Source organism: Labrus mixtus, chromosome 11, assembly GCF_963584025.1.
Source record: "Labrus mixtus chromosome 11, fLabMix1.1, whole genome shotgun sequence".
NCBI lineage: Eukaryota > Metazoa > Chordata > Actinopteri > Labriformes > Labridae > Labrus > Labrus mixtus.
The window spans coordinates 16,956,358-16,976,069 of record NC_083622.1 but is presented as its reverse complement, the minus strand read 5'-3'; the positions used below and the strand labels follow the sequence as shown (position 1 = coordinate 16,976,069).

Below are 19,712 nucleotides of genomic sequence, written 5' to 3'. Positions count from 1 at the left end.
TTTATGTGTTTAATCTCGATAGACACAGAAAGATGGTATTATTCTGTAGAGCTGCATCCTAAAGTTTTTGTAAGACATTCCTTAACTTGATAGAGTGATTGAAGAGTACTGTAGTATGCACCTGGTAAATGAAACTATTTGCATGCAATGTCTGTAGAATGAAATGCTCGGAAAATTAGTTTTCTATAGCGTAGATGATCGAAGAAAGATTTCATGTATAACCAATACAGGCAGTGTATTGAAAACTCTTTCCTTTCTTTTAAATCTCCCTTTGAATTCTCCAGAAGTCAGGTTTCTCCTTTTCACTTTGAAGTCACTAGCCGCTCAAACACATGACTACAAATGTCTCGTAACAGGTTTATTCCACTGTAACGTTGAATTTCTGCACAGTTGAGTGATTCTGCGTGAAGCAAGTCAGTTAGTAGCCCTTTTTCCTTTTTGGTTTAGACTAGCAGCTCAGTCACGTTCCCCTGGCCTGGCCCAACCCCTGGTTTCAACGTCACACCAGTGACCCCAGATGACCCGCAGAGAGCCTGAAACAACACGGCCAGCACAGTTACTGTGACAGTTAGTGTAGGCTGCAGTGCTGCCCCCCAAGCTCAGGCCCACTCTGCTACACTATTATCACATTACCGCCGCAGATCCAGCTGCATCTTTCTGTTCATCTGTTACTATTTTTCTACTCACAACTATAGTCCAATAAGCCCACTTTCTGCAGTCTTAGTAAATGTGCCCCTTTATTGTATTTCCTCTATCTGAAAGACGAGGCTTTTGCCGGAATGTTGTCATCTATGTGATATACAATGAAGCTTTTTTGCTGTGTAATGACGAAGTCACAGCATTGATTCAGGGGTAATTAAAAGTGAGGCTTACTGGGACTGTTCAATACATGGAAAAAAAAAATAGCAGTGCTGTCTTTAACATTATCTGAGCAGTGCAGGTGGCTGCAAACGTCCAGTTTAATAACCCATTTCAGTGCTCCTATCTCACAAACCAGCCGCAGACATATGTTTTAATTTCTTTTAAAGCATCTTTATGATTTGTTTTCTTTATGGATTTTTGCTAACCATAAACTGTTTCCCATCCAGAAGAGCGAGATCACAAATCTCCTTTACGTGTGTGTGTCACTAGAATTGTGGCCAACAGTCACTTGTTAGAGCAGCAAGTCTGAGCTGATGTCACAACACTTCAATACAATAGATATGCGCTCAATAAAAGATAATACAATAGAGGATTTATGCATTTATGTATCTGTTTCTTGAGCTAACTTCCTGTTTTCATGTGCTGGAGAAAAAAAAAACAAGCATTGAAATAAACACTACTGAAAAAATCATTAACCAGTGACAGCCAAAGTGTTTTTGTGTGAAGCTTCTGAAAAACAAACATGCACAGCCTTTCTCTTTGTCTCCTCCACACGCTTCGCTCTGTCACGCTCGCTCCCTCTTCCTCACTTTCACACATACTCACACTCAGAAGTGCAAACATGTGCACACACAAACACACACTCTTACAAACACACACACGCACACACAGACAGAAGATGCTGACCCCTCTATTTACTCTGCTACTGTAGTTGTCGAACCAGCAAAACCACCTCTCAGGCATCTCACTTTCACTGCCTCCTCCTCCTCCTCCTTTCACACTCCCTCCTCCGGTTGGTCCCACCCCCCTCCTCGAGCATCATGATGGGATTACTATCCCCACAGAGATCTCAGTTATAACAAGTTGACCTTCACATTAAAATCTCATCAACTCCTCTCTAACTCCCTCCCTCTCCTCTGCTTTATCTGCCCTTCATCTCTCTCCTTCTTCTTCTCCTTCTTCTTCTCTGTTTGTCTTTCCTGTCGCTGCTGCACTGTAAATCCTTTACTGCATTATTTTGTGTCATTCTCTATAAATCATGTCAGGATTTACTGTTGTTGCTATTATCTCTCAGATAACCCCCCCCCCCCCCCCCCCCCCCCCCCCCCCCACTGGTGTCTGTTGATAAGAGAATCATGTCTTGTTTGTTGCTGCCTCTGCTTTTGTGTTACGATCAATTCCACGCTCATATCTATATAAAGATATCACCTTTGTATTTATATGTCTGCTGACATTGTTCAGGCAGTCAAAGTGAAAGAGGGATGTAATAAAGGGCATACAGGTTTTCTCACATTTTAATTTTTAGAGATATCAATTTATACAAGTGTTTCCTCAAAGTTATGCCTCCACATTTTTAAATAACACATATTTTTGTTTTACATCACTCAAATATGATTTTTGTATTTAATTTGTTTATTTTAACTCTAAACTAACTTTAAAATTAAATTAGAAACATTTTTGAGTGTCAGATACGGCCCTTAAGGGTCTAAAAAATAACTCTAAAATATTAAAAAAAACATGTAATGCCACTTTTTTCAATAGATACATCTTTTTTTTTTTTTTTTTTTTTTTTAACATGATGTCCATCTGCTGTCGATAACTTCAACTCTTCAGCCTCACCGTTACTCCAACCTTGAGAGTATTTGACTTTGTGTAACTGAACCTCCAGAGCTGCCTGTCAGGAGTCTTTTTGTGTGTGTGTGTGTGTGTGTGTGTGTGTGTGTGTGCATGTGTGTGTGTGTGTGTGTGTGTGTGTGTGTGTGTGTGTGTGTGTGTGTGTGTGTGTGTGTGTGTAGTCCATCACTCACTGTCACTGTGACACGATATCATCCCTCTTCTTCACTGCTGCTTCCTCTTCCTCTCTCTTCTCTTTATATCTCGCTTCACTGTCTCATTCACCCTCCCCTCCTCCCCTCCTCCCCTCCTCCCCTCCTCCCCTCTTGCTCATGCCCTGAGGTCAGAGTGTGCTGTAGACTATTGATATCGTTACTAAAAATATAGGATCCCTCCACCAGCGGGCTAAAAATAGAACGAGGGACATGGACCACTAGAGACAAAGGAGGAGGAGAGGGATGGAGAGAGAAAAGAAGACAGTGAGGTTACTATCCGTGCCATTTTACTGACATTCATCTCCTCTGATGCAATAATGTGGGGTTAGATTAGAGTGTCAAACTTGATTGAACTCCAGAGAACATGCCATAGACTCTGGAGTCTGTATTTAAATACTTTATACTGTAAAACTTTCAAAAACATTAGGATTTAAAAATGTAAACTGCAACCCCTTCATAAATCTAATCAAACTCAATGCCATCTTTTTTTCTTTCTGACTCCAACATTCATTCAATTGTACTTCATAGCCATAATCATATTTAGGTACAGTATTGCAAAACATGTAGTAAAACTTAAAGTGTAAGTCAAATAATGTTCAAAATGTAAAGGATTAAATCATGAATTGTTTTAATTATCAATAAAACAAAAAGGTGTTCGGCAAGTTTGTTTTTTTATAGATGTTTAAAAAGGTGAACATGAAGTAATCTGAAACTATGAAGGAGAAATAACGAACGATGCACATTAAAATGTATTTAGAAATAGCAAAAAAAAAAAAGAATTTTAAAATGTTCTCATGAAATAACTGCGGGGCATGTTATAAAACAAAATATATGCACAGTGCAACATCCAATATATCAGCACTACACTGTAGGCTACTATAATGATAGAAAAACAATATTTGTAAAACATACATATGATACGGTCTTAAATAGAAGTTTCGCATGATCCCCCCCTTCTTATCTCTCTCTCACTTTCTCTCTCTCTCTCTCCCTCTTCCTATCTCCCTCTCTCTCTCTCACTCACTCTCTCTCTCTCTCCCTCTCCCTCTCTCTCTCTCTCCTCGCTGTGTCTCTCTTGTAGCCAGAGTAGCTCGCGCTGAAACCGATCCACCGCAGTACCTCGGACAGATTGAGTGAAAAAGAGAGGAGAGTGAGGGATTTAGAGGATGGGTAAGGGGGCTTAAGGGAAAACACTGAGGATACAGAGAGAGCGAGGAATACAGAGAGAGAGAGAGCTATAGAGAGACCAAAACCCAGCGAGCCTCCTGCTGTGAGCTTTCTTGGCTACTGACGTGTGCGCACGACTCTCGTGGCAGGGTGAGTAATTTTCTCCATTCTGAACAACTATTGTGTGTGTTTCTTGGCTTTTATTGCACCAATGACGCCTTTTCAACCGGAGTCAGTCTTTTATCAATGTTATGTGAATGCGTGTGTTTTGAGGACAGCAGCATTCATAACGTGTCCTCGTGTCGTGTTAGCGTAAAGACAGCCGCTCGTCTTACATGAACATTTGACTGTAACCTGAACACAAAGTCGGTCAGCAGCTCTTTGTTTTGTCCATTTTATTCTGTAAATGTTGCTGTGTGGGTCGCTCACATGTTCCCTGTTCTGTTTATCATCTCCAAACTCCGCGTGTGAGTGTGTGTGACAGTGAGGGGGGGCTCCAAACAAGCCAATGCGCACATCGCCGCCTCACTGTCAGCCCTGTGAGAGAGAGGATCCAGTTGAACATGCGTGTAGTTTTCAGAGAATATCACCTGAGCGTTTCACTGTCAGCCCGACTCTGTTAAAATGGTTTCGAGTTGTGTCTGCGCAGCTGAAATGCTCCGAGAAATCATGAGCAAACCCACCCGTTGAGTCACGATATCCACGTTAGTCATTATGAAGTCATTTTTTTTTTTTCCCACTGAGTGACTCCTGCGTCCCCTCATGAAGGCTCGTTTTTTTTTTGTGTTTTTTTTTTTAACTGAGACGCTGCACAGTCAAGGTTGGGTAGTTAAACACAGGTGTGGGTGCATACCCGTCCTAGCGCGTCCATGTTGGGTACTCCTTTCATTTTTTTTGGGCCAAGGTCTTTACCTGCATTGACTTCTGCTTTCCCCATCTCAAAGACTCACTCTTCAGATCCTTTTTCCTGCTTCTTTTTTTTCAGCAGCAGTATCCACATCCTCACCTCCTGACCATCACTACTTCTTTCTTTCTTTCGTCACTATGAGGCTCTGAGGTGATGTCAGTCTCTAGATTGTGACAGATTACACAGAATTAGACCTTTTGTCCCCCCTTGTGGCTCCTATCTAACCCATCCGATTGGTTCATTACTTTCTGGGTGATGAAGCCAAGGGGCCTGTCTCGGAGCACTAAAATGGGATTGTTATCACATATCTATCAGGCAAACCGATTTCTTTTCGCTCAATCTCAATCCAGAGTTCCTACTAAAGTGGTCACAGCTCTTTGAAGGACTTTCCGGGGATAAAGAGTTGAATTATGTCCTCCCACTTTACGTCTCAATCCATTTTTTTTTATAAACCAGCAGCTTGTATTTCGTCTGCTTCCTTGTGTTTTCTTTGTGACGGGCGGCCTCTGAGGGTGCTGTCCGTGGTGCTGAATGAGCCTGCAAGAGCCACTCATCCACAACAACTCATTTCTGCTGTGCTGCAACTCCAATTGATTCCCCCTCTTCTCAGACATCTCCAGCACATCCTCCAGCTGCTGTGAGGTGTGATTGTTCATCCCAGAGCCCCACTCTTCTCTGCTCTTTGGTCATCTTTGAACCCCCTCCCCACACACACACACACACACACACACACACACACACACACACACACACACACACACACACACACACACACACTATGCCTTCGGTCATTTCAAGAAGCTGTTGGTGATTTCATGGAGACTACTTCAAACTCTCTCAATCATACTGGATCAAGCTTATCCACCGACAGTCCCAAGAGTCAACAGGAGCAGCGACAGAAACAGCCACTTCTGGGCTGGTCACAACCTTTGATTAGAGAAAAAGAAAGGTAGATAGAAAACGGAGCAGCAACAAACTGAATACAAATCTTCAGTTGTGCTTTTGTTTCTCCAAATTTGATGGCAGTTCGTATACTTTGTCAAATTGCCATTTGGTCACTTAGATTTTAAATCTTCTATCTGTCCTGTTTGCCTGACTGGATCGTTCCCCTCATCCGCCTGACCAATCAACAACTCCCCACATACTTCTTCAGCTTTAACATGGCCCCACTATCCATTTCTCAGAGAATTTCTCTGACGTGTAACCCTCTGACTCCAGCCTTGCTCACAAAAAGAAACTCTATTCACTCCTGATGCTCCTCAAAAGACTGAAGCAGCTCAGTGTCTCACACAATGGCAGTCCATACTAAATCTTTTTAAAGGCTCCATTTCCCACTAGAATGACAGTCTCTACAACCATACTATTACTCTGCTTTTGGAAGTCTTGGAGTCTTACTAAGAAAGTCCAGAAAAAGAATCAAGTGCTTCTCATGTTTTAGGAACTCATTTGGCATTGACAAAGCCCTCTTATGTGACTGATTAATGTCCATTGTTAAATGAATCAGACACCCTAAACATGATTGATCCACCTTATTTTTTATGCAAATAGCTCGATTAATAACCGGGGGACAAGGTACAGAAGTTCAGTGTCTGCTATATTAAAACAAAACATGTGGAGATTATGGATTTTCCCGAGGATGATACGAGAATCTATATGAGAAAGATCTGCTCATCTGCAGAGCGTTGAACATTTTTATTAATGAGGGGCCAACCAGCAGGCCACTATGCATATACCAGCTCTGCACACAAGTGACATGCAGAGGGAACACACAGACACAAAAACACACACACAAGCGCGCACATCTTTTCCAACCTTGTAGCAGCTGTGTTACATCAGCAGGAGAACACGCCTGATTTCCCACGTGTCAGTGACTGTAAGAAGAAGGCGGTGAAGCTCGAGTAGTAACATGATTGCTGCAACTGGACAAGTGCAGAGTGAAAAAACATTCTCCTGCTACAACAAATATCACAAATGTCAATGAACCTGGATAAGACTTTGATATAAAAGCTCCATTTTGCCTCCATAGTTCAGGCAGAACAGTGTGGGTAATGATGGTGGAAAAGTTGTCTTGGTACTCACTCGGCCAAGGTTGTAGTTTTGAATGTCTGAACAGGCACATCACTTCATGGTCATAATTGGGCTCTCCCGGGCCAGTTTTTAAAGTGTCATGTTTCATTTAAAGGGACTTAAATGTACTTTAATAACCTGCACACACTCTGATATACAATGTGATTTCCTCAGCACGCATGCAGCAAAAAGAAGACTTGCAGCAACGAGAGATGCTGTAATTGTGAACTGATCTGCTGAAATGACAAGGGTTGCTCCTGTTATACAAGCAAGCAGTGGCTAATTTAATGAGCACCATGTTCATGCAATACTGCGTAAGCTGGGTGATCTTATTTACATATTGCAAAAGTCAAGTGTATGTGGATTAACAAGTCAATCAGCAAAGATGAGAAATGGAAGGTCTATACTGTATTGAACAAAACACCAACACAATGTGAAAGTGAAGCTAACCCTCTTAGAAATAAGGATTTGGGGTGCAACTGCAGATGAGCTGCAGCACAGTAATGATCCTCCTTCAGGAACTCTGGGAAATATTCAAAAATGTGGGTGCAGAGAGAGAGAGAGAGAGAGAGAGAGCCAGTCTTTCCTATGACCTCATATTAAATACTGTAAAACCTCTATGTTTTTTTTTTTGTGTCTGTTTAAGTTGTTTTTGTCTGGGGCTTTTTGCCTTCATGAGATAGCACAGCTGAAGAGAGGCAGGGATTGTTGAGAGAAGAGAGTGGGGGATGACATGCAGCAAAGGGCCGAGGTAGGATTCAAACCTACGGACGTTAGCCTCTGCACATGGGACACGCGACATAACCGCTAGGCTATCACCATACCAACCGTCATGTTTCTCGTACTAATTTTAAAGGCAAAAAAATGTATATCTCACAATTACCAAGAACATTTTCACACACATTTTATGATGTATTTCACGTACAACCACACCAACAGCAAACTTGAACACCAACATAAATGTATTTCCAATAGGTTCCATGTTAAAACAGCAACAACATACGTTAATATACTGTATATTGATGATGAATGAGCAAGTAAGCTTTAAACCTTTCATGCTTCAAATATTAGTCAGCTACATTTCTAAATCATTTTAAAAGTGGGACAAACATAATCGATTAGTTGATGGTTTTTATTTGAGCAGATTTGGGGGTTTTACTTCATGTACCATTTCCTTCTCTCTGTGTATTGTACAATAAACAGCATAACTCTACTTAATCAGGGTTATTCTAGGAAACGCAGATCCTACTCTGTGCTTTCACGTGCCTTTGTTCTCTATTAGTGGGCCAAAATAAGCAGAAGCTGTTAACAGAACAGTCACACAAACACATCACAGAAAGCTAACTTTAGCATGCAAACAGCACGCTCAGAGGACTTGCATAGAAGTCTTTCCCAGCCAAGCAGAAAGACCATGTGAGTCACACAGGACCCCTCCTCCCTGTCCTGATTCGGGTGCATGTGTGTGTGTGTGTGTGTGTGTGTGTGTGTGTGTGTGTGTGTGTGTGTGTGTGTGTGTGTGTGTGTGTGTGTGTGTGTGTGTGTGTGTGTGTGTGATAACTATCTCTCAGTTTTAGTTCAGTTTAAGTTCTGCTGCTGACCGTGAAGTTATCGTTTCTTGCTCCTCTCTAACCTTTAACAGGATTGGTTGCCACTTGATGTGTCACCAACTTATCTTAAGTAATAACAAGACAGCAGGACGGCCTGTGGCTGCATGTGTGCACATCACATGTATCGTTTCAAATTGCACGTTTCTAATGACCTCCCTCCATGACCCCATCCAAAATTACCTCCATATTTTCTATGCAATTTTTCACGTGTTATTCCTCTTCTCTTCTCGCTCATGCACTGCCCTCCAGATGAGTTCGTGCAGCAGTCGTGCGTTGACCATCCTGTCGACAGTGTTCGGAGCCTGCGGGCTGCTGCTGGTGGGGGTGGCCGTGTCCACAGACTACTGGCTGATCATGGTGGAGGGCATCATCCTGCAGCAGAACCAGAGCATGGAGGTGAAGATGGCGCTGCACTCAGGCCTCTGGAGAGTTTGCTTCGTGGCTGGTAGGAAAACACAACACACATGAATATATAAGAATGAAAGGATGTATGTAGGAGAAAAACTATACATACATATCCAAACAATCATGCTATGTCCACAACATCACAGCGAAAAACACACACAGATTAAACCGAGTGAGAGAGCAGTGAAGGGAGGAACGAGAGAGAGAGCAAGAATCATAGCTGTCACAAAACATGATAGTTACCTGTGAGCAGGACTGCACAGACCCTCACACTTTTTTTTTTCTCCCAGATTTGTTTTGTTTCTTCATGCATCACTGACTCTGATCCTAAAAGCAACCCCCCTGAACATTTCATCCTTATTGTTCTGTGAATGTGTGTGTCTGTGTTTCTTCCCAGGATCAGAAAACGGTAGATGTGTTGCATCAGAGTACTTCACTGAACCCGAAATAGAGATCACCACGGAAAACACTGCAAACATCCTCAGTGAGTAAAACATGTAACAGCACATCATCTCCTGTGCCAGAGTCTGCAGTACTGAGGAACTGAACAGTCCCCCTGCTGACCAACTCTGGGTACTGCAATCCGTACATTTTATAGCTGCAGCTACTAATGAATCTGCAGAAAATGTGCGTGCAACTGTTTTGTTGGGAAAACATTTGGATGTTGCAGCTTCTCAACTGTGAGCTTTTCAATGTTGTGTATCACTGTGAGCAAGATCTCTTTGGATTTTGTACTGAGTGTTGGACATAAGACATCACCTTGGACACTGGTTGGATACACTGAAGCTGATTTGTGATGTTTTTGAGGCTAAAAAAGCAATCAAAACAATAATAGATTATTAAAATGCATGATAACTAACAGAATCAGAGATAATACTGTATAAAACTAAGTGAAAAGCAACAGATCATGCTCATAAAAAACATTTTAAAGAGATATACTGGTTAAAGTTTAAATTGAGATAGAGAATTACCCTTTTAAAAGTCTTCTTTAATCCAATTTACTCTTTAAAGGAGATGGAGGGGATGCACTAATGCATTGTGGACACAAAATTCCATCTTAAATTTAGAAAAAAAGACAAAAAGAGTGACATTGTTATATTTAGTTACTTTGCTAATAAGTTCATCCCCAGCATTGTCTACTTCTTTTCCTATAATGTTGATGTAACACGTGATTTTGTGTTACGCTTCCATCATTCTGTATTTTGCGCTCTGTGCCTTCTATTGAGCATTCTCATAAAATAATAATTGAAAAGCTGAGATTGAGTGATGTGTCTCTGCAACCTTACAGGTTTACAGCCATGTTGCCAAGTTTTGCATCACATATGCTGTCTAAAGTTAAGCCTCTGAAGTTGAAAAGTCTTGACACACTTCACCAAATACAATCCATCTTTTTGAAATGTGTCAAAATAATATAAGAGCAGACCATAATAAGGGAGGACTGCTGCTAAATACTTTATATTACAGATCATTCTGCCTGTGATTGTGTTAACCTAGACTTTTCAAGATCCAGAGACATTAACGTCCACCACGCCCTGCATTTTAAGGTCATCTCTGTGTAACACTGTGACCTCTCCTCCACACAGAGATGGTGAGGACAGCCACGCCCTTCCCCATGGTGTCCTTGCTTTTCGTCTTCACCGCCTTCGTCATCAGTAACATTGGACACATCCGGCCTCAGCGCACCATCCTGGCCTTTGTTTCCGGCATCTTCTTCATCCTCTCAGGTGGGAGCCATTAGTCATGTCGGGCTGTCACTCTGTGATTGATTACAGCGGCCTGATGTGTCCTGTATGTGGAGTCACTCCACCATGGCTCTATTTTTAGTATTTGATGCCAGTGTCAGAAAAGTGAATGGATGTGATTTCAAGGATGAAAGTGAAGGTTGGTTTTCTGACCTTTACACTTCCCATTTCTAACATTTGTAAGCCTTTATTTGCATTTGAATGATATGGAAAAGCTCAATTATAAACTCCTAACTACCCTCGGAAGCTTTGTCCAGCTTGATTCCCTGCATTAGTGCAGTTTACCTTGTTGAACAGCAGGTGGCTGTAACACTCCCAATTTTCTCCCTCAGTGCTGACTGTCAGGAGCCGAACTGCTCCTTTTCGCTAAAGGCGGTTTCACTGACATGTTTTGAGAGGGAAGCAGCGCTGCAGAGCTTAGAGGAAACATCAAACAGATTCTGCTGCGGCGGCTCTGACTTGCTATAGCGGGGACCTGCCGATAAAGGGTGTAGCAGAATAATAAGTGTTATGTAACAGGGGGTTATGTAATGTTTATATCCGCTGCTGAAAGTGGCGCAGTGTTTTACTTTATGAGGTATTTTGATAATAGGGTGATAACAAGGGGCAAGTGTATCAAATTGCTTTTCTGCGGTTGGATATTCTGCTGCACTAAGCCTCTCTCGCTCTAAACACTGCTTTACTCACCCCCTCTCACTCCCCCCCTCTCTTTGATTTTTCCATTTCTCCCCCCTCTCTGTAGCTTTCATCACTTTCATTTCCGTCTTACTGCCTCATTCAGAAATGTTTCTATCCGTTCACTGCACGTGTTGAGGTGTTTTTTTAATACTTAATATGGAGCCTGTTGTGCTACAGCATTACTGAAACTGTGTTCTTCTGAATATTGTAGTTTTAGGTTGACAGAATTCAAAGGCTCAGAAAATTAACCCTTATTGATGTACTTGCAGGGACCTCATTTCCCACACATCACATTTTCTCTTCCACTTCTCTTCATGTGCACATGCATGTCTGTTTCACTCCATTTCCTGGTGTTACTTATTTAGATAAAGATGTACCTCCACACAATGACTGACAGCAGCATGGTTTCTGCATCATGCGTGCGTATCAATTTGAAAACAACATAACCTCTCAGCTGTCTATGTAAAGGACGCAGCAGTTTGACAGCCCTGTGGTGCATTTGAATGATGCAGTGAAAGCTAAAAATAATCATATTTGCTGCTAACAGCATGCTGCATCGTTTGAATATTGATTCTTCGATGTTGGCCATATGTTCAAACTCATGCATTTAAAATCTCTAAGGCAGCATGGAAGCATGAGAATGTACTTAGATGAAGGGGGTTTTAATGTTGTTTGTGATGGGGGGAAAGATGCACTCTTTCCCTTTTTGAAATCCAATTCAGAATGTTTCCTGAGTCCTTTACAAAGTGATATTAACAGGGCTAACTGTATGAGGCTTCTAACTAAATAGTCTGAGCTATTTTAACACATTATTTATTTTATTTTATGTTCTCTTCCTTTCTTTAAAATATGTATTTTCTGTGGTTGTCAGGGAAAATAATCATGCACAAGTTCAGTAGGTCACCAAAATGAGAACTTTTTAAAGAAATATTTTGACCTGACAGGAATAAAAAACGGTGTTAAAGGCTGTTTATTCAGAGCTGCAAATGTTTTTTTACAATATCCTGCGAAACATTATCTTCTCCAAACAACTAAAGCCATAACTTTTTAATGTCTTGTTTGTAAGGCACATGCCTTACAGTGTAATATTCATTAAGTCAATGGTTACTTGAAGCCTGAGAAAGGATGAGTTTAAACTATCAACAACTAAACGTGACCAACATCTCCCCCTTCCTGTTGACAATGTGATAATAATACCTGAGTTACACTTCCTCTGCACTTCTCATGTATATGCTCAAAAGGATTTGTTGCTGAAAAGAATCGAGGCAGAAATTTGGTTAACCTCAAAACTTACTTCTGTTAGCTATCATGCTTTGTTGAGCATGAGACTGAGTTTCTCCAGGGAAAGCTGGAGAGGACATTTAACCTGGAGCCCTTCACAATACAAACACACCCTTCAAAAAGGGAGAGGGGCATTTTAGCACACACCATGTGCTAAAATGTCCATTTTGACGGTAAAAATAAACATGTTAAAAGCCTGGTATGAAAACATAAAAAAAAAAAAAAAAATCTATTTTAAATTATGAATTATGCATAATTAGGGGCGTGGCTGATATGACTGCAAGAGGGCAGAATGTAGCTGATCACCAGAGGCTTAAGGCCCCCTCTCAGCTCCACTTTGCCTGTTTCTAGTTTTACTGAAAGTTAAGTTGAGACAGCATTTTCAATATGGTGACCCCCATCTTTGGGCTTCAAAGTTCCCCTTCAGTAACAAATGGATGATGTCACTGACACTACGTCCATGTTTGATACATGTTTTATACATAGCATGTTATTTTTAAAGAGGTGCTAGCTAAAGTCAGTGTAAGACCATGTAAACTCTACTATCATATTGAGACCAAGCTCCGGAGTTTGGTGACCAAGCCCTTGGAGTTGTCTTGTTGAAAGCTCGAGGACTTAAGGTCATAGATCTGTAGTCGAGCTGTAACATGGACTTGAAACCAAAGCTGAAAGGAGTGAGTTCCCAGACCGCCCCAGAAATACTATAAAGGTTCTCATCTCCTTCACCTTCACTTGTCTGTGCGATGCGGGTTTTCTGCACTGGAAATGACCAAAAGCAAGAACCTGTCAAGACTGCAGGTGGAAGGCGATCTGAGTTGATTTCTTTATACAGTCAACCACATATGCGCATCAAAGATGAAAAAACCTGAAAATGATTTATTGCCGTTGATGTTGAGACAGTGGTATGAAAAGCAGCAAAAGATATTTTCCAGTGTCCCAACTGCATTTGATTTGTTAAAAACGTACAATATGTGATCAGAGTTAAAACACAGACATTCAAACAACTTTGAGAAATTAAGATAAAGATCTATGAAATGTATTTTTCCGTAAAACTTTGAAAAGGAAGGTTGTTTTTTCTTGTTCCTTCAGGTGTAGCTCCATTCCCGTAACTTTAAAATCCCTGCTCTAGAAAACTGTTAAAAAGTTACTCCAAACTGTTTCTTTGTTACATTTAGATATCATCCATTTATTTTCTGGAAAAAAAAATGTCTTTCAATAAACTCTAAATGGTCTGTGGAACTTTTTTTTTGGAAGGCACTGAAATGTTTCTATTTTTCTTCCACTAAGATATGTAGAAACTCCTATCCGTCTCTTTGCTCTCTCTCACTTCTTTATTAATGTTAGGTTTTTGGAGACGAATAATCCCATCCGTCTCCCTGGGACCAAGTGCAGCAAATCTGGATTTTTGTTTGATGCCTCTCTCACTCTCTCTTAGGTTATCATCTCTTCCTCTCTCTTACTCACTTTCTTTGTTAACTTGCTTTGTGCAGGCCTCAGTCTGGTGGTTGGGCTCGTGCTCTATATCTCCAGTATTAACGACGAGGTAATGAACCGACCCAGGGAGCCTGAGCAGTTCTTCAACTACCACTACGGCTGGTCCTTTGCCTTCGCTGCATCCTCCTTCTTACTCAAAGAGGTCAGTCAGTGTGAACATCGTTTAAAAATGCAATTAATTTTCATTTCAATTGGCAACAGTGTTTTTTCTTTCTCATGAGTATTTCTTGCTGTGTGCAAACAGGGTCAATAATTAGGCTATTATGTGTTTGATGCAGATCTGCAGGGTTTCTGTGTTTTTTGTACATCCATGTGTGCTGCAGTATCATGTGAATCCTCTGCTCATATCCCCTCCTCCTTTCTTCCCTATGCTCATTCTGCCTTTCCCCCCATCAGCAGCACTGCTCTGTGGTGCAGTGGACACCTCAGTGTGAACTCACCTCCTTCCCTCCTGTATGCTTTCCTTGTCTCCTTGTTTTTTTCTCTTTTAATCTTTTATATGAGATATGAAGAGTGAATGTATCCCTATTTTCTTAATCCTCATTGGTCAAAATCGCATACTTACAACTTTCCACCTTGTACTTTCCTTTAAACACTTCTGACTTTCCGCAATAATCAATTGAAACTCTATTTTATGAAAATATATTAGTCTTTCGTCTTTTTTTTCTCCTAATCTCCTCCTACTCTGTTTTAGGGGGCCGGCGTGTTGTCAGTATATCTGTTCATGAAGCGCTACGCTGAGGAGGAGATGTACCGCCCCCACCCAGCACTCTACCGCCCCCGTCTGTCAGAGAGCAGCGACTACAGCGGCCAGTTCCTCCATCCAGAATCCTCCTGGCCCCCGCCGAAGCGAGGCCGCAGCACCTCCGAAGCCTCTAGCGACATCTCAATCCAGCTCAACCAGGCGCCACCAGCTCCACCCAAAAGCAACCACCAAAAAGGTGGCCAGGGCAGCCCCCCCTCTGGCTCTTCCTCTGCAGGGAGCTACCCACAGTCTGCCGGGAGCTACCCACAATCTGCCGGGAATTACCCGCAGTCTGCCGGGAGCTACCCGCAGTCTGCCGGGTACCCTTCCACCCACACCCTGCCTAGGTCGCACTCCTCACACCCTCAAGGCCAAGCTATGCCCATGGCCATGCCTCCATCACCTGTACCCCCCCCTCACTATCATGCACACATGCACATGAGTGCCTCCCCCTGTTAGGTAGGGGGAGACACAGATCCCGCATAATCATGTAGACTGTACATTTAGATGATGGATGGGCTTTGGGCACAGATCACATGAGCTCTGGAACAATAAAAAAGAAGATTTAAGAGAATTTTACAGAGACTGTGATGGACAGAAAATAAAAACAAGCTAAAAGTGGAGAATAAAAATGAATTCAGGTGGTGGAAAAAGTGTTTCCTAGAAAGACTTAAGCTGTGAGGTTGAGTGACAGAGGAGATATAAGGGAGGGAGAGTGAGGCAGGGTGAGCGAGGTGCTGCGGTATAAAACCAAGATGCTGCAGTGCTGCGGGAAATTTGTATGCACACTGATCACTGACGACTGAGGATGCACATAGATTTCTACATCCATAATTCATGCCAATACATGGACTATGCTACTTTTTTTACCAAAGGGTAAATGTGCTAAAATATATTCGTCTTCTCTCAATTTCTTACATCATGAATCCAGTTTCATAACTTGCAATGTCAAACTAGTATTAATAATATTATTAATTACAAGATATAAGTTAACATTATAGTAATTCTGAATTAAGAACACTGTATATGAATGTTGTTATAAAAAACAGACAGAAGTGGATGATATTCTGTGATATCATAAGAAAATAATAATGATTTACATATTTGTTTAAGAGACACATTTTTAACGTCCTGTACATAAAACTGCACATGAGGACTTGTGTATAGATGTTGTAAATTATGAATGAAGCTTTGGCACAAGTCAAATCAAGAAGACTCATTCTGTCTTGGACAAAGACTCTGCAACAGGCGAAACTACAACCAATGATAACAACACTTTCAACTTTATTGTCCCCAAGGGGAAATTTGCTTTGCAGCCCAGTAAAACCATATGATGTAGAAATCATAGGCACATAGACTCTCCACACCATCCTGAGTGCAGCTGCATGCTGGTTTAGAGGAGGATCCACCTGACACTGATGCAGGGGTCTGATGCCCCCTATTGGCCACTGATCTGCACTGACGCTGTACCGGCCCTGACCTGCACTTTGTCGTGGTGCAGCACAGAAGAGTTAGTCCAAAGCGGTAGTCCATCCAGAAGATGGAGTGATGGTGAATGTCAGAAGGAGCAAAGACATATGCTTTAAAGACTGAGACTGGATTAACGTTTATTTATCTGGATCTCACACAACAAAAATTTACATTTGCAATTATTGCTCAAAGTGAAACCCCACTGTTTGTGAAGTGCAGCTAACAATGCTGCTTTATTCCAATGTTAACACTTTCTGTGCATCATGCAGAGGGTTTCTAGAGTATCTGAAAAATGATGTTCTTATGAAATATGACATGGAGCTCTCTTGTGTCTAAGGCTGCAACTATGACTATTTGTGGTATCAACCTATCTGCTGATCATTGCCCAATAGTTACTGTTTATAACATGTCTGAAAATGTTGAATATTCCCAATGTTATCCTCCACTCTGAGATGAGGCATTCAAACGTTTTGCTTTTTAAGGCCAATTTTGCAAAGATATTTAGTATTCCAACATAAATCACAAAGAAAGGCATCAGATGGTCAAACTACAGGAGCATCAGCCAGAAAGTGTTTAGCAAGTTCACTTGAAAATAAGTCAATGTACTACAGTATTGGCAGAATGGTGCTGATTAGTTTTAGTTGGCAAAGGTTTATATTATTATCTTTTTGCGACTCCAAATGTCTTTTTTTCAGCTCTCTGTTCCAAAGTAAAAGGCAGTTTGGATACTGCAGACTATCTCAAATATGAAAAGTGATTCCCTCTGATAAAATGCTGCAGCAGGTATCAGGTGGGTCTGAGTAGCACTTTGTATGTAGCAGGTTGCATGAGAGGATGTTAACACTTTTCTGTGCAATTTATCCAATAATAAGATACATTTTCAGATGCTCTAGAAACTAAATGGCCCTTACTAGATGATTTTTTAAATACCCTGCAGTATCTCAAAGCTGCAGAATAGTATTCTTCTCCACACAAGTAGAACCCATGTATGAAAAACAAAAGATGATTCATATTTTTACTTGCACAAGTTTTTTTTTGTTAGAGTTTGTTTTAAAAGCACATTGTGCATATAGATATGTTGATATGATATATCTCTGGAATGACAATTAAACCAGAGTCATTGTGTAATGGCTGGTTTTCATTATCACTGTGATGCTGCAGAGAGAGAAACACGTTAACATGGGATGGAACTCCTAATGACTTGCAAGGTGAATATAGCGTGATGTCGTGAAGATATCATCATGTTTTCATGCAGGGTTCTGTTGAGCAAGCATGTTTTGTTTTTTTACAGTGTACTGTTTTTGTTTATGCACTCATATTTGAGGTGAAGCCCAGTGTAACTGCAGTATTTAATACTGGCTTTGCTGTTACAGTTAGGGGGTTAAGTGCCTTGCTCAATGGCACCTCGGCTGTAGCTGTTGAAGAAGAAGAATTCCCCACTAATGGACATCGAAACCTGCATCCACCTGTCTAACCGTCAGACTGCTGCTGACTCAATCGTGACAGCTGAGAACTGTTCCTTCTGTTTCTTAATCTGCATAACACATTTCCTACAATCATTTCTTAAACTGTGGTATTCCTTTTTTTTGTCTCTGTACTTCTTTGTTTTGATCTCTCTACCCAATGCTTCTCTCCTTTGCCCCTACATGAAAATATAAAAGGGTGTAGCTGCGTCTGTTTTTTGCATAAAGACTTGACTTATTGCACATGTCCCCTTCAACAACTACCTTGTAAAGAATAAAAATAGCAAAACAAATGCTTTAAAAATGGAACTGATGCTGTATATCCTGAGTTATATAATTCAAAAGCAATTTTGATAAGATCACTGTTTTAAAAGTGTTGACATCTGTGTCACACTTTCTTAAATACATGAATAAAACTTTCAACATGGGATTATTTCACCCTGCCTGCACTCTCTGGTTATCTGATACTCAATTTACATCTATATATTTTTATGTTCATGAGTGTAACATCATTTTTATTTTGCAGGTTTTGCTTTTAAAAAGTTTAGCATAATGAAGACGGAATTATTTTTAAAAAAGTAAGCCCTTGTTTTACGTCATAGAGATAATGGTGTTTTTCTGGCTGGTCTGTGATGGAGGGGATGTTGTAAGTGGGTGCACACTGCACTGCGGTGAACCACTGGGTGTTAACCAGCTCCCTCCTCAGTCACGGAGATCTACCACAGCCTGAGGCCAACCATTGATCAGTGTGTATACGTGTATATGCATTTGTGTTCCTGACTGCTTTCGTTGTCATATGTTTGCATGAGGGTTTGCATGAAGGTTATATGGTGTACCTTAACAATCACTCAGTCTGAGACTTAAAAAATGTAAATTTTTAAGATTAAATTGTGATTTGAGGTAACATAACTTAAAGAAGAGTTTCATGCAGCCATTGTATATAACATTGGGTCTTTGTTGCATGGATTTATTTTTATATTTACTTCTTTAAAAAAGAAATAGGAGAGAAGGATTAAGACATACAGGTGAACTTTTAATACAACAAGGGGAACATAACAATTAGAATCATCAAACTTTAATTAGTATCAGAAATATTAATCAGAACCAAACAGAACTTAAAAGTAGGATTTTCAAAGATACTAAAGTAAGCGATATCTGTGTGCTTTTGTGCGCGCGGACAGGCAGATAGTTGGAGGCGAGAGGTGTTACATGGGGAAATCAAACATCCACAGGTCAATAACAATAAAAAGTAAAAGCCTGAGCACTCACTGTCTTACTTCAAAGTGTGTGTGTGTGTGTGTGTGTGTGTGTGTGTGTGTGTGTGTGTGTGTGTGTGTGTGTGTGTGTGTGTGTGTATGTGTGTGTGCGCCTCCTGATGAATGAAGCCTGACTTCTTCAATTGTGGAAACAAGAGATTCATCTGAGACTTACAGTATGGTTGTTTTGTGGACTCTTTAATAATGTGCCTCTCACTGTGATTTAGTGCATGCATTTGTGTGTTTGCTTCTGCTTCCTTCTTTGTTTGTCAGTGCCTGTGTGTGTGTGTGTGTGTGTGTGTGTGTGTGTGTGTGTGTGTGTGTGTGTGTGTGTGTGTGTGTGTGTGTGTGTTTGTCAGTGGGTTGAGTGGATCTCTCTTTTCACCATCACCACTGCTGCATGAAAGACCTGTCACTCTGTATTAGCTCTCTGCAGCTCTCCCTTACTCCGCTCTGTGTATGCGATTGTGATGTGTGCGTGTTTGTATGTATGTATGTGTGTGTGTGTGTGTGTGTGTGTGTGTGTGTGTGTGATAAAGGGGGGGGGGGGGCAGAAAGAGGTGAAGTGGGCAGTAAAGCCAGTTTTAGAGCTATTGAAGGTCATTGTCCATCAGTTTTGTGCACCCAGACAGCTGTGTGCCACCAGCAGCTCAGCTCTATGCTTATAGCTCTTTGATGACATCATCCGTTTACATTACCTTCATCTATTAAGTAGTCTATGACGTTAAAGTCAATTAATT

General features: G+C 41.1%; 1 protein-coding gene across 1 annotated transcript; it reads left to right on the top strand.

The window, feature by feature from the left end:
- The first annotated feature begins 3,682 nt into the window (after nucleotides 1-3,682).
- Nucleotides 3,683-18,165, top strand: cacng7b (calcium channel, voltage-dependent, gamma subunit 7b). Its single transcript, XM_061050334.1, has 6 exons — nucleotides 3,683-4,007; nucleotides 8,688-8,883; nucleotides 9,241-9,327; nucleotides 10,427-10,567; nucleotides 14,035-14,180; nucleotides 14,733-18,165. Exons 2-6 carry the CDS (start codon nucleotides 8,688-8,690, stop codon nucleotides 15,240-15,242), a joined length of 1,080 nt encoding a protein of 359 aa, XP_060906317.1. The 5' UTR covers nucleotides 3,683-4,007; the 3' UTR covers nucleotides 15,243-18,165.
- Nucleotides 18,166-19,712: the final 1,547 nt, after the last annotated feature.

Coding starts and splice junctions, on each gene's coding strand:
- cacng7b (XM_061050334.1), top strand. CDS start 8,688: ATGAGTTCGTGCAGCAGTCGTGCGTTGACCATCCTGTCGACAGTGTTC. Junction 10,568..14,034: donor CATCTTCTTCATCCTCTCAG/GTGGGAGCCATT, acceptor TGCTTTGTGCAG/GCCTCAGTCTGGTGGTTGGG. Junction 14,181..14,732: donor CCTCCTTCTTACTCAAAGAG/GTCAGTCAGTGT, acceptor ACTCTGTTTTAG/GGGGCCGGCGTGTTGTCAGT.